Source organism: Lutra lutra, chromosome 10 (genome assembly GCF_902655055.1).
Source record: "Lutra lutra chromosome 10, mLutLut1.2, whole genome shotgun sequence".
NCBI lineage: Eukaryota > Metazoa > Chordata > Mammalia > Carnivora > Mustelidae > Lutra > Lutra lutra.
The window spans coordinates 109,263,924-109,276,777 of NC_062287.1; the positions used below are offsets into that span (position 1 = coordinate 109,263,924).

General features: G+C 40.3%; 1 protein-coding gene across 5 annotated transcripts in view; it reads left to right on the forward strand.

Annotated features, from left to right (window-relative positions):
- Positions 1-12,854, forward strand: part of KDM2A (lysine demethylase 2A) — a 112,017-nt gene that overhangs the window by 41,935 nt on the left and 57,228 nt on the right. Inside the window, exon 1 of one of the 5 annotated variants that reach the window (XM_047693927.1) lies at positions 1,279-1,300. The exons of 3 other annotated variants lie outside the window; for them this stretch is intronic. Coding sequence is in view for 1 of the 2 variants with exons in the window: in XM_047693926.1 (XP_047549882.1) it covers positions 9,235-9,237 (3 nt within the window). In the remaining variant the exon portion in view is untranslated. Of the gene's footprint in view, positions 1-1,278; positions 1,301-9,216; positions 9,238-12,854 lie in introns of those variants that run through there. One more of the 5 variants, XM_047693926.1, reaches the window with a different exon arrangement.

The following is a 12,854-nucleotide window of genomic DNA, read 5'->3' on the forward strand; positions in this document are numbered from 1 at the left end:
CCTAAAGTGTATTGCTTGTAAACTGGAACCTGGGTCTAGAAGATTAGAGTCCTATCAAACATTTTGGCAAGAATGGTTCCTGCGTGATTGAGTACTAAAATTGTATCAAGTCAGGAGGTTCCCAGTGCTAGAATGTCCCACTGGTAGTGATGATTAAGATTGGCTAAGGTCGTAACCAACAGATCTCAGCGTTGTAAATCTTTATTTTTCCTTTTACCATAAATTTTGTGGGATCATACTTGGGCCATGTAGCAAATAAATATTTGAATCTGTACTTGTCAGGCATGTGCTAGGTTCTGGGGAGATAGCAGTAAAAAGGAAGATTTCTACTCCCAGAATTTGTTTTTATCCCTCTAGGTTTCAAGACAATAGTGGGATTGTGTCTGTTCTTAGAAGGGGATACATTTGCATCTTAGGGTATATTGATAGCAGAAAAAAATGAGATCATTGGAAAAGTATATGCCAGTAAGTATAGAGTTTAAGTATGGAATGATACAAAAGGTCTGGAGAACAGATAGTGTGTTGGTTGCATAACATTGTGAATGGACTTAATGCCATTGAACACTCAAAAATGGTTACCAAGATAAATCTTAAGTTATATGCATGTTACCCCACTTTTTAAAAGTATGTGCCATTATGATACATGACTGAGTTTAGGCCTGCCTCTGCCTTTGGTAATTTTCATCACACTTCCTATTGGTCTGTTTGGACTAGTTGGGAGAAACGGTTTCTGAAATAAAATTCTGTAGTTCAGTTCTGGTAGAGAGGAACAGGCGGTGATTTTATATTTCACTCACTGCCTCCAGTACAGTCGGTCTTTGTGGCTTCTCAGCGAAGCCCTTGAGACTTCTGGGTGTCCTGGATTGCCAGGCTGTGGGTGGAGCTTCAGCTGTGGGTGCGGGCTGGCTCTGCCTTTCCCTGTGTGCTGTTTCCATTTGTTGCAGTTCACCAGATGCAAGCCTTCTTTTGCCGGGATACCAAGAGAGATCTACAACGTGAACCATTGCTGGGTCAGAATGCTGCAGTTTTGACCCCTGAAATCTTAAAGATTCAGGATGAGAGCAGTAACCTTAATGCCGGTAACAGAGCAGTTGTTGACCAGTTTGCTGTGAAGGCGGGCCCTTCATTTCGGAAGTGAATCCAGTGATTAAAAACAAGAGCTTGTGTAGAGGGAAGGAAAGAACACCTTTATTTGTGGCCAGTGGAACTTGGATAACCTCTCTTGACTTCCTTTTCCCTGAATTGACGGTGGAAGAGAAGGTGATGGGAAAAGCTTTATTGATGGCTGTGGCTAACAGTGGTAAGGTGAACTGTGATCTTCCTTAAGTCTAGAAATTTTATCCATCTGAAACCTTCAATTCCATTCTTGTTGGAGAGTATCTGGTTGTCACAAATTCTCAGTTTTCAGTCTACAGATTGTAGGTTATGTGTATGGCCTTTGCTTTGGCAGAATACGGAAATTTATTCTTGTTGTGCAGTGTTTTCTACAATTTTTGACCTGCAGTAAGAAGTATATTATTCTATTTTACCACCTAGTACTTTGCATACAGCTGGATGTACGTAACTAACAAAAGTTTCAGGAAATGGAACTTACCCATACTACATTTTCTGACACTTTAAATTTCATTCTATTATTACTTCATTTTTGAAAAATGCATATATGACCTAAGTTGATATATTTTTTAGTTTTTTTTTTTTTAAGATTTTATTTATTTATTTGATAGACAAAAATCACAAGTAGGCAGAGAGGTGGGGGTGGGGGTGGGAAGCAGGCTCCTCACTGAGCAGAGAGCCCAATGCTGGGCTCGATCCCAGGACCCTGGGATCATGACCTGAGCCAAAGGGGAGAGGCTTAACCCACTGAGCCACCCAGGTGCCCCATAGTTTTTCTTTTTTATTTTAAGTAATCGCTGTACCCAAGGTGGAGCTCAAACTCATGACCTCAAGATCAACAGTTGGATGCTCTCCTGACTGAGACAGCCAGGTGCCCCAGTGATCTGAATTGATTTTTGTAACTTGTGGTTTAACGATGATTGATGTAAAACAGTGGTTCTCAAAGTGTGATTTATACTCAGGATTCTTTTATAGGGATCTGCATAGTCAAAACTATTTCCATAGTAATAATTAAGACGTTGTTTGTCTTTTTCTCTCTCATTCTCTGATTGGAGATTTTCTAGAAACAGTAGTTTTCCAGAACTACATGATGTGTGATATCATTGCTTGCAGAGCTAATGGCATGTATATTTGTGTACTCTTGTATTTCCTATTATTTCCTAAGGTAGTAGGGTATACAAGTGCTTTTTCAGATATTAAAGTGCATTTTCAGTACTCCTGTTGTGCTCTTACTTTTGATTTATATGTACCTGCTATAATCTCTGTACTCTCATTGTGGTCCCGTGAATTATTACCCTGAAATCCTGAAATTTCCTTGAGCCTGTGTGGAAATATAGGCACAGTGTGTTGCCTTGTTTTGCCATTTTATATTTAGAGAATTCCTCTGCTTTAATTTATAATCAGTAAATATATATAACCTATATAAATAAATAACCTAAATAAAACAAATATGGGGCATCTGGTTGGCTCAGTCGGTTAAGCATCTGCCTTTGGCCCAGGTCATGATCCCGGAGTCCTGGGATCAAGCCCCACATTGGGCTCCCTGCTCAGTGGGGAGTCTGCTTCTCCCTCACCCACTCCCCCTGCTTGTGTTCTCTCTCTCTCAAATAAATAAAATATTAAAAAAAACCATATAAAACATAAATAACCTATATAAACAAAAGCTGTTTGGGGTCCTCAGTAATTTTTAAGAGTGTAAGGGATTCCTGAGACTAAGAAGTTTGAGAGTTAAGAATGTCGATTTTGGGTGGGGGGCGGCTGGGTGGCTCAGTCGGTTAAAGCCTCTGCCTTCGGCTCAGGTCATGATCTCAGGGTCCTGGAATAGAGCCCCGCATTGGGCTCTCTGCTCAGCAGGGAGCCTGCTTACCCCTCTTTCTCTGCCTGCCTCTCTGCCTACTTGTGATCTCTCTCTGTGTGTCAAATAAATTAAAATCTTTAAAAAAAAAAAAAAAAAGAATGTCGACTTGGGGAGGGGAGGGTGTCACACTGTGTATGTGTGTGTGTGTTGGCGCGTGTGCGCACGCGCGTGTGTGTATGTGTGTATTTAAAAAAGAAAAAAATACATGGCATGAAATCTCTACCCTTAACAAGTTTTTATGTATACAGTTTTACTGTAAGCACAGTGTTGTACAACAGATCTAGAAATTTTTCATCTTATGTAATTGAAACCTTAAAAACTTTGAACAGCACCTCTGCACTTCCCCCACCCACCCCCAGCAGCCACAATTTTACTTTCTGTTTCTGTGAATTTGATTAGAATATAGACTTTTTTGTAACTTTTTTATAACCAATCTTTTGGACCTAGATTGAATTCCCAACTTGGCTACTTATTAAATTATCCTGGCTCAAGTTACCTAACCTTTTTGATTCTTACTTTCTTCATAACTAAAATTGATATTTTGCTATTTTATTTCATAGGGCTGTTTTGAGGATTACATGAGCTAGAAAATGGCCTTGAAAATACTTAGCATATAGGAAGCATTCATATGTTAGCTCTTATTATTTTTGAATGTGTAGTAATATCTAGCCACATTGATATTCAGCTGTTGCATTTCTTTTTTTTTTAAGATTTAAAAAAAAATTTATTTGAGAGAGAGAGAGAACGTGGGCCCATGAGCACAAGCAGGTGGAGGGGCAGAGAGAGAGGGAAAAACAAACTTACTATTGAGCAGGGAGCCCAATGTGGGGCTAGATCCCAGAACCCTGGGATCATGACCTGAGCCGAAGGCAGATGCTTAACTTACCGAACCGCCCAGGTGCCTCCAGCTGTTGCATTTCTTGGCCACATTCACCTGTGTGAAGCTGGATTGTTTAAACTTTCTGTAGGATCTTGTTCTCATTTTGCTTTTTCCTGTGCTTTTAGACTTCTTAATTGGGTTTTGTTTTCCATGTAAACTGTGAGATTCTTGAAAATAGTAGCTGTCTTCCATTTCTTTCTGTTGTGCCTTAGACACTACTCCGCCTGTAGTAAGCACTTAAGACGTGTACTTCCTTGGGCAAAGGCCATGGGAGACACAGGTTTAGAATTCCCATGAGGATAGGGGCGCCTGGGTGGCTCAGTGGGTTAAATAAAGCCTCTGCCTTCGGCTCAGGTCATGGTCTCAGGGTCCTGGGATCGAGCCCCACATCGGGCTCTCTGCTCAGCAGGGAGCCTGCTTCCTCTCTCTCTCTCTGCCTGCCTCTCTGCCTACTTGTGATCTCTGTCTGTCAAATAAATAAAATCTTTAATTAAAAAAAAAAAGAATTCCCATGAGGATAGTGGTGGGCGGGGGGAGAGAGCTTTTAGGGGCTTCTTCTGATTATTTTTTTTTTTAAAGATTTTATTTATTTATTTGACAGAGAGAAATCACAAGTAGGCAGAGAGGCAGGCAGAGAGAGAGGAGGAAGCAGGCTCCCTGCTGAGCAGAAAGCCCGATGTGGGGCTTGAACCCAGGACCTGGGATCATGACCTGAGCCGAAGGCAGAGGCTTAACCCACTGAGCCACCCAGGCGCCCCTTCTTCTGATTATTTACTGTCTATCTTAGGAACTTTCTTCCCACTACTGAACAGATTGCCTAAGAAGTATAGTGAAGGATGAATTAAAATTTATTAAATAATATCAGTTTCTCTGGTTAATCCTGTTCCTCATATTAAATAATATCAGTTTCTTTGGTTAATCCTGTTCCTCTTGGCAATATGAAATTCTAACATAATTGGCATACTTTTCACCAGGGTTTCTCTCATTACATTCCAACAAGTTAAGAGAATCAGTTATTATACCAAATAATTCAGATTAGGATGTTTTAATTCTTATGGTCTGTAAGTATGTATAATGATTACTTCTAAAGATTTAGAGCAACCCGGGCAAGCAGGTGTGGATTTTGTTTAAGCCTTTTATTTTTGTTGGTCAGCCCTCTTTTCTCCTTGAGTTTACTTTCAACCTTCTGCTCTAGTCTTCTTTTTTGGTAAATACACTTTTTAAAATTTTATTTATTTATTTGTCAGAGAGGGAGAGAGAGAGCAAGCACAAGCAGGGGGCGTGGCAGGCAGAGGTAGGGGCAGGGAGCCCAACGCAGGACTGGATCCTAGGACCCTGGGATCATGACCTGAGCTGAAGACAGACACTCATCTGACTGAGCCACCCAGGTGCCCCAGTCTGATTGTCTTAATGTCCAGGAGTTTGTTCTAGTATAAGCTCATTGCTGCTATGTCGTCTGACTCTACACTTCCCCTGTTCAGATTTGACCATTCTTTCAAGCTCCCTCTACCTAGAAGTTAAGAATGAGACGAACTCTGTTACTTAGAGAAGGGCCTTCTCCTGAATAACACCTTCCAGAAATTAAACCTTCATATTAAATTATTGGCAGTGAGGGGATGGAGAGAAAGCAGTTGTTGGATCTCATAAAATTTCATCCCTAGGATTAGACATTTGTTGTGAAGAGATTTAGAGATGGTGTAATCAGAAAAGAGCTCCATTCAAAGGGGTGGACTTGGAAAATTTATTAAAAGCCTACTACTTGGGATGATAAAGAAAAAAATCTTGTCTGATGTTTTATGCTGTTTGAGAAGAGGCATTTGAAGTATGATTTATCTCTAGCCACATAGACCATTCTTTGGAGGCAAGATGGTTGGTTTCCCAGTCCCAATTTTGATTCATGTTCAAAACCACAATTGCTTTTTTTTTTTTTTTTTTTTTTTTAAAACATGTGTTGGCTACCTTGCTTCTGTTTAATTTAATCCATACACAGTCCTGGGTGATGGCTTCTATTAAGTTAAGTAGATCATATATAGTGAGAGACTAAATCAGGATTTGAACCCTGGAAACCTGGTCCAAACCCTGCCACTACTCTACATAGCCTCTCTTTTAATCTATAAGGCACTTCACAGTTTGCAGAGTATTTGTACATATGTTCTCATATATTTATTTATTTATTTTTAGATTTTATTTATTTGCGAGAGAGAGAAAGCTTGAGCAGGGGGAAGGGGCAGAGTGAGAGGGAGAGGGTGAAGAGAAAGAAGCAGACTTCCCACTGAGCAGGAAGCCCAACTCGGGGCTCAATCCCAGGATCTCAGGACCATGGCCTGAGCTAAAGCAGATGTTCAACCAGCTGAACTGCCCAGGCATCCCATATGTTCTCATTTAAACCTCACAGCAATCCTGTGTGTTCGGTGAAATTCTTGACATTTTCAACCAAGAAGAAAATGTCTTAGGGAATTTGAAGCTCATCAAGGCAGTACTTAGACCCAGGCTCACACCCACTTCTTACTCCAGTTCCTTTGTTTTCATTATGTAGTATTGCTTAAGATAATAAATAATAGAGTCATACCTGAAGGTGATTTTTTTCTTTTTTTTTTTGAGGAAGAGGTGAGGGGAAGGGCAGAAGAAGAGGGAGAGAGAATCTTAAGTAGGCTCCATGCCTAGTGTGGAGCTGGACGTGGGGCTCAATCTCACAACCCTGAGATTGTGACCTGAGCCCAAATCAAGAGTCAGACACTTAACTGACTGAGCTACCCAGGGGCCCCTGAAAGTGAATTTTCTAAGAATTTGAACTTGGCTGACGGTGATTGGTAATACTGTAAGATGTGATGCTTAAGTCCAGAGAAATTTTAGCAAAGATGTGGCCATTAAGTTGCACTATTAGTTTCCCTTAGTAGCTTGAGTATAACTACTTTTTTTTTAAAGGTTTTATTTATTTATTTGTCAGATTGAGAGAGAGAGAGAGCACACAAGCAGGCAGAGTGGCAGGCAGAGGGGGAGAGAGAAGCAGGCTCCCTGTCGAGCAAGGAGCCTGATGGGGGACTCGATCCCAGGACCCTGGGATCATGACCCGAGCCGAAGGCAGCGGCTTAACCGACTGAGCCACCCAAGCGTCCCGAGTATAACTACTTTTATTCAATATTTTCTTCAGGGATGCCTGGTGGCTCAGTTGGTTAGTGTCTGCCTTAGGTCATGATCCTAGTGTCCTGGGATTGAGACCCACATCAGACTCCTTGCTCAGTGGGGAGCCTGCTTCTCCTTCTGCCTACCATTCCCCCTGCTTGTGTTCTCTTTCTCTCTCTGACAAATAAATTAAAAAATACTTAAAAAAAAAAAAAAAGTAAACTGACTCCAAGCATTAAACAGTCCAGCAACAATAAGATATTTACCAGTCTTTTTTTTTTTTTTTTTTATTTGACAGAGAGTGAGTGAGTGCAAGCATATAAGCAGGGGGAGAGGGAGAAGCAGTCCCTGCCGTGGAGCAGGGATGCCAGTGTGGGGCTTAAAACCCAGGACCCTGGAATGGACCCAAGCTGAAGGCAGACACTTAATCAACTGAGCCACCCAGGCGCCCCCAGTTTACCAGTCTTAAACTAATGTTCCTAGGTAGTTACAGGAGTGAAGACATAATTTTTTCTGCTTTAACTTGAGTTGGCACAGGTGGGTGACTGAAAGCTCAGAAGGAAAGAGGTCTTGCCAGGATTGTAATGTAGTCATGACAGTAGGAGAGGGGAGGAGTGTATGTGCTAGTGGGGGACAGTTTATAATATCAGCTCTTGATCTTTTGCCACTTCCGTCTGGAGCTACTACTTCTACACATGAAATTTCATGACCCCTTTAAATCTCAAGTTTGACAGTTTGAAAAAAAAAAAAGGTCATATGTTGCTTAAGAGATTGACCTTTGTGAATCAAAACCTATCCGTTCTAGAGAGAAGGGAGGTAGAGGAAAGCATCCTGATGAGAGCAATGTAGCAAGACTGGAAGTAGGTGCATTTATATAATCTGGCTTCCAGGGACTACTTGCTGGCTCCCTGAACTTAACCGAAAGACTTCGGAGAAGATGCATGTGTGGCACATTTCATTGTGTTATTTACTGAGCAAATGTCTCAAGTCAGTGTTTTTCAGAACAAGTTGCCCTCTGAGGTCTGCAGTACCTTACTCAGTGACAGGCATAAAGATCATTTACTTCTTTAAATTTGAGATAAACTTCTAGGTTGTTGTTGTTGTTTTTTCCTCTTTTTCTGTAAATTGTACTTGCCTAATAGGTACACTAATCTTTACCTTCCAGGAGCTGCAGTGGCATGGCTTGTACCATGTATTATACTAATGACTTAGAGTTGCATCAGTTGCATCAGTTACAGAAGATGGCGAAAAAAACTAGGCTTTATCTTTGTATTCTGTGTTCTGGGTGTCTGTTGCTGTAGAAACAAATCAAGCAGTAAACAGAAGTGTTCAGGGAGTATTTGGATCTCAGTGGATGTTCATTGGCTATTGAAAATAAAGTTAAGAAATTGGTTAGGTTGAGCGAGAAACTGAGTATTTCTGAGTTCATTATTGTTTCCATTTTTGGTAGGTGATTTTTTTTTGTTGTGTGTGGGTAATTTAAAGATTGTTTCCTAGTAATTAGGCTTTCTAAAATTCCTTTTTATTTATTTATTTATTTATTTTTTAAGATTTATTTATTTGACAGATCACAGGTAGGCAGAGAGGCAGGCAGAGAGAGAGGAAGGGAAGCAGGCTCCCTGCTGAGCAGAGATTCCCGACGTGTGGGGCTCCATCCCAGGGATGCTGGGATCATGACCTGAGCTGAAGGCAGAGGCTTTAACCCACTGAGCCACCCAGGCACCCCTAAAATATTCCCTTTTTTGTTCTAGGAGGTAAATAATTAGAAAAAGCAAACCTTTTACATTTTGAGGGGGGATACAGTTTCCTTTAGACTAACTTTTAAATGTCAGATAGTGAAAGTGATAAATTTAAAAAATGTTCTGGGGCTACAAAAAGGAAGTGAAAATTTTAAAGAATGGGACAGAAGGTAGAGTGAGGAATTAACACATCTTTACCAGGCTGCTTGTGGATAAACTAATTGAATATTTTGCATGTTGGTAGAAAGTATAATATTATGGATACTTCTTTTGTCATTATCCAAGGAGAAAAGTAGGTATATTCAAATTTTTGTTCCTTTGAGGGAACAAAAATGTGCTTTTGGTATAACATCTGAACTCAGATTATTTTTCTTCAGGATGTTGATGGAGGTGTCTTATCTTCATCCTGAATTTCAGAGGGTGATTTTGCTACTTAACAGCCACAGTTTTTTCCTTTGCAGAATTGTGATGATATCATGGTTAAATCTGCAGCAAGCGCACTGAACAGTTGATTATACTAAATGGTATGTAGAAAAGCAGGCAATGTTGGTGGAAGGGATCCAGCACTTTAACTCATTTCTCAGCTGGTTGGTTTTGTGGAGGGCATATTTGTGGTCAGGCTAAGTGTATGCTGACTCTTTCAGAGAATTTTAGGATCATTCTGTATATATAGTAGGTATTTGACGCCAGTTCTGCAGCAACCTTGAGGAGAAAGTTCACATTGTGTTGTATATCCAACACAAAGTAAAGCTCACTATCTTTGAGCTTCTGCCTTTTCAGATGCCCCTTTTCCTTCTAAATCAAGAGAGACTTAGTTGTGAATAAGCTTCTTGCCAAAGTCTGTAGATAATTTTCTTTTTATGGATTACTTTGTCTTTTTCTTGAAATTAACTGGTCTCGTAAAGATTTCATATGTAGAAAGTGTTCTGTGTACTCTTGATCTCTGCAGAAGTTGATCTAAGTTGCCCAGAAAATACTTGAAGACTGACATAGCTGAAATTTCAAAAAGGCAAGCTTTTCCAGCCATGCAGGTTCATCAGTATGCCTTCTTTGTAATGTATTGGAGCGGTTATACATAAAAAAAACTAAGGGCGGGTTCTTCCTTAATCCTTCGGCTCAGGTCTTCTACTATTTTGGGGACAGTGTTACTGTGGATCAAAAGATAAAAACTGTGAGGAAGTGATTTCCACTATTTTTGTACTTCCTTAGGATGTTCCCATTAAAATCCCCCATTAAGTAAGGTAAAGTGAAATTATACAGATTTCTAAACAAAGATTATAACCTTTTTAAAAAAAGATTTTATTGACTTATTTGAGAGAGAGAATGAGCAGGGTAGGGTGGGGGAGCAGAGGGATAAGCAGTCTCCCTGCTGAGCGTGGAGTCTGACCCTAGGACCCTAGGACCCTGAGATCATCACCTGAGGCAAGTCAGATGCTTAACCAACTGAGCCACATAGGTGCCCCAAGATTATAATCTTTTATTTTTGAAAAATGCTTGTGCTCTGTCTACTTATATCTTATTAATGAGATACTGAGAAATCCGATAGGGTGAGAGGGAAGCCCAAAAAAGTTTGAAGAGGTCACCTCTTCATAGAGGTACAACATTAAGAGTCTGTATCCTTTGTCTTTGGAACTTAGTAGGTATTTAGTAAAGTTATACTTAATGAATAAACATTTCCTCTTCTATCAGTTCTTATGATGGAGCCTTAGTCAACCCCTCTGTGCTAGTTGTTCTTCCTTCCGAGTTTTAATAACATTTGTATCTACTTGTCTTAATACATGTCACATCGAATTGCAGTACTATAATTTATTTACATGTCTGTCTCCCCCTAGTGGCCAGCGGTCTTCTTGAGGGCTAGAACTGTGCCTTTTTCTTTGTATGGGGAGTATCTGGTTGTTACTCCATATTCAGTATGTCCCTGTTTTATGAATGAGTTAAGTGTTCAGATAATAATTTTTATAGTACTCACATGCACACAGTGGGGGGAGGGTATAGACAGCAATCTGTCAGAGAGAGAGAGAGAGAGTGTGTGTGTGTGTGTATCTGCCTCTGTGATATGTGCCTCTGTGTATCTACCTACCTTGAGGTAGGTAATGTTGATTTCTCAAAACATGAAATAAGAGAAAATGAGAACAACACTTTAAAGTTCACTTGATTTGGGGGTATATATGTATTCGTATGTTTGTGAAGGGTGGGGGAGGATGAGAGCCTGAGCATTTTTCTTCTTTTAAAGTGTATATTAGTGCATATTAAGGGTAATCAAGAGGGGATTTGGTGTATGTTGCAAAAATCCAGATTTAATCCATCTCAATTTTTAAAAATGTGCCCTCAGACTTTTTTTTAATAGCAATATCATGATGTGGGACATGAAAATCTAATTGTTTCTTGACTTCTTAAACCATCACCAGTAGAGGCTCTGTAATTAATTTTTTTTTCCCTTAGGCAGTGGAGTAAAATCAGAATCTTAGAGAAAATAGGAGATGAAGAATTAATCTTGGTAAAAAATACTGGCAATTTCATCTTTACAGAAGGTGTGTAAATAAATGTTAGTTTACTACAAATTTAGTGAATGAAAACAAATTTTACTAACATATATAATGTACTAAATTCAAAGCACTCTGATATAAAATGGTTTCTGGTTAGGAATAGTAATATTTTTCAGTCAGAATAGCTGAATGACCAGTAACATAATTTGTCAGGTAAAAACTAGAATTAGAAATCAGGAATGGTAGGAGGCACCTGGCAGATTTAGTCTGTGGAGCATGTGACTCTTAATCTCGAGGCTGTAGGTTCAAGCCACACAGTAGGCATAGAGATTACTTAAAAATTTTAAAGATCGTTAAAAACCAGGAATGGTAGAATAAACAGCAGCAGACCTAGAAATGTAGTATTCCTTAGCAAATACCAAAAATCTCCCACCCCGGGGAAGATTTTTGTTAACCTCCTATCTACGAAGCAATTTTCTAATTTATAGAGTGTCATTTGTTTCCAAAAGATCTCACCACTTCCCCTCTCTTTGCCAGAGCCATTTAAGCTGTCTGAAGTCTCCTTCCTTTGCCAGTTTCTTCTAGCCGCCTCAAGCTGCTGGTGTGGTTAAAGTTTCATTCCAAACTAGTGTCAGCATAGACCTGCAGTTTAGACCATTGGTTCTAGAATCAAAGTGTCAGGATTCAAATTCCAGCAACACCAATTTTACTAGCTTTGTAACTTGGGCAAATTACTTCTGTCCTTCATTTTTTTATAAAGTAGGGAAGATGATATTTTTTTTTTCTTTTTTTAAGATTTTTTGTTTGATGGGGCGCCTGTGTGGCTCAGTTGGTTAGGCAACTGCCCTTGGCTCAGGTCATGGGGATCAAGTCCCAAATTGGGCTCCCAGCTTCACGGGGCGTCTGCTTTTCCCTCTGACCTTCTTCCCTCTCATGCTCTCACTCTTTCTCTCTCACTCTCTTGTAAATAAATAAAAATCTTCAAAAAATTAAAAAAAAAAAGATTTTATTTGTTTGAGAAAGAGAAAGAAATAACAAGAGAGAGCACAGTCAAGGGTAGGGGATGGGTTGGGGAGAGGGAGAAGCAGACCCCGTGCCACGCAGGGAGCCTGACATGGGGCTGGATCCCAGATCATGACCTGAGCTGAAGGCAGATGCTTAACTGAGCCACCCAGGCGCCCTGAAAGGATGATAATCTTTTTTTTTTTTTTTTAAAGATTTTATTTATTCATTTGACAGACAGAGATCACAAGCAGGCAGAGAGGCAGGCAGAGAGAGAGGAGGAAGCAGGATCCCCGCCGAGCAGAGAGCCGGATGTGGGGCTGGATCCCAGGATCCCAGGATCATGACCAGCGCCAAAGGCAGAGGCTTTAACCCACTGAGCCACCCAGGCGCCCCAAGGATGATAATCTTATAGGGCTGTTGTTTACCTTCAGAGCAGTAGCCTTTCTGGGTGTCGTTATAGTAACAGCCTTTTCCTACTTTATGCAACTTATTCCTTCTCTGATTTCATTGTACCTTTGGGGATGAGAATTGCCTAAGCTCTCCAGGAAGAACTACTACTTCTTCTTCTTTTTTCTTTAATTTGACAGAGAGAGACACAGAGAGAGAGGGAACACAAGCAGGGGGAGTGGGAAAGGGAGAAGCAGGCCTCT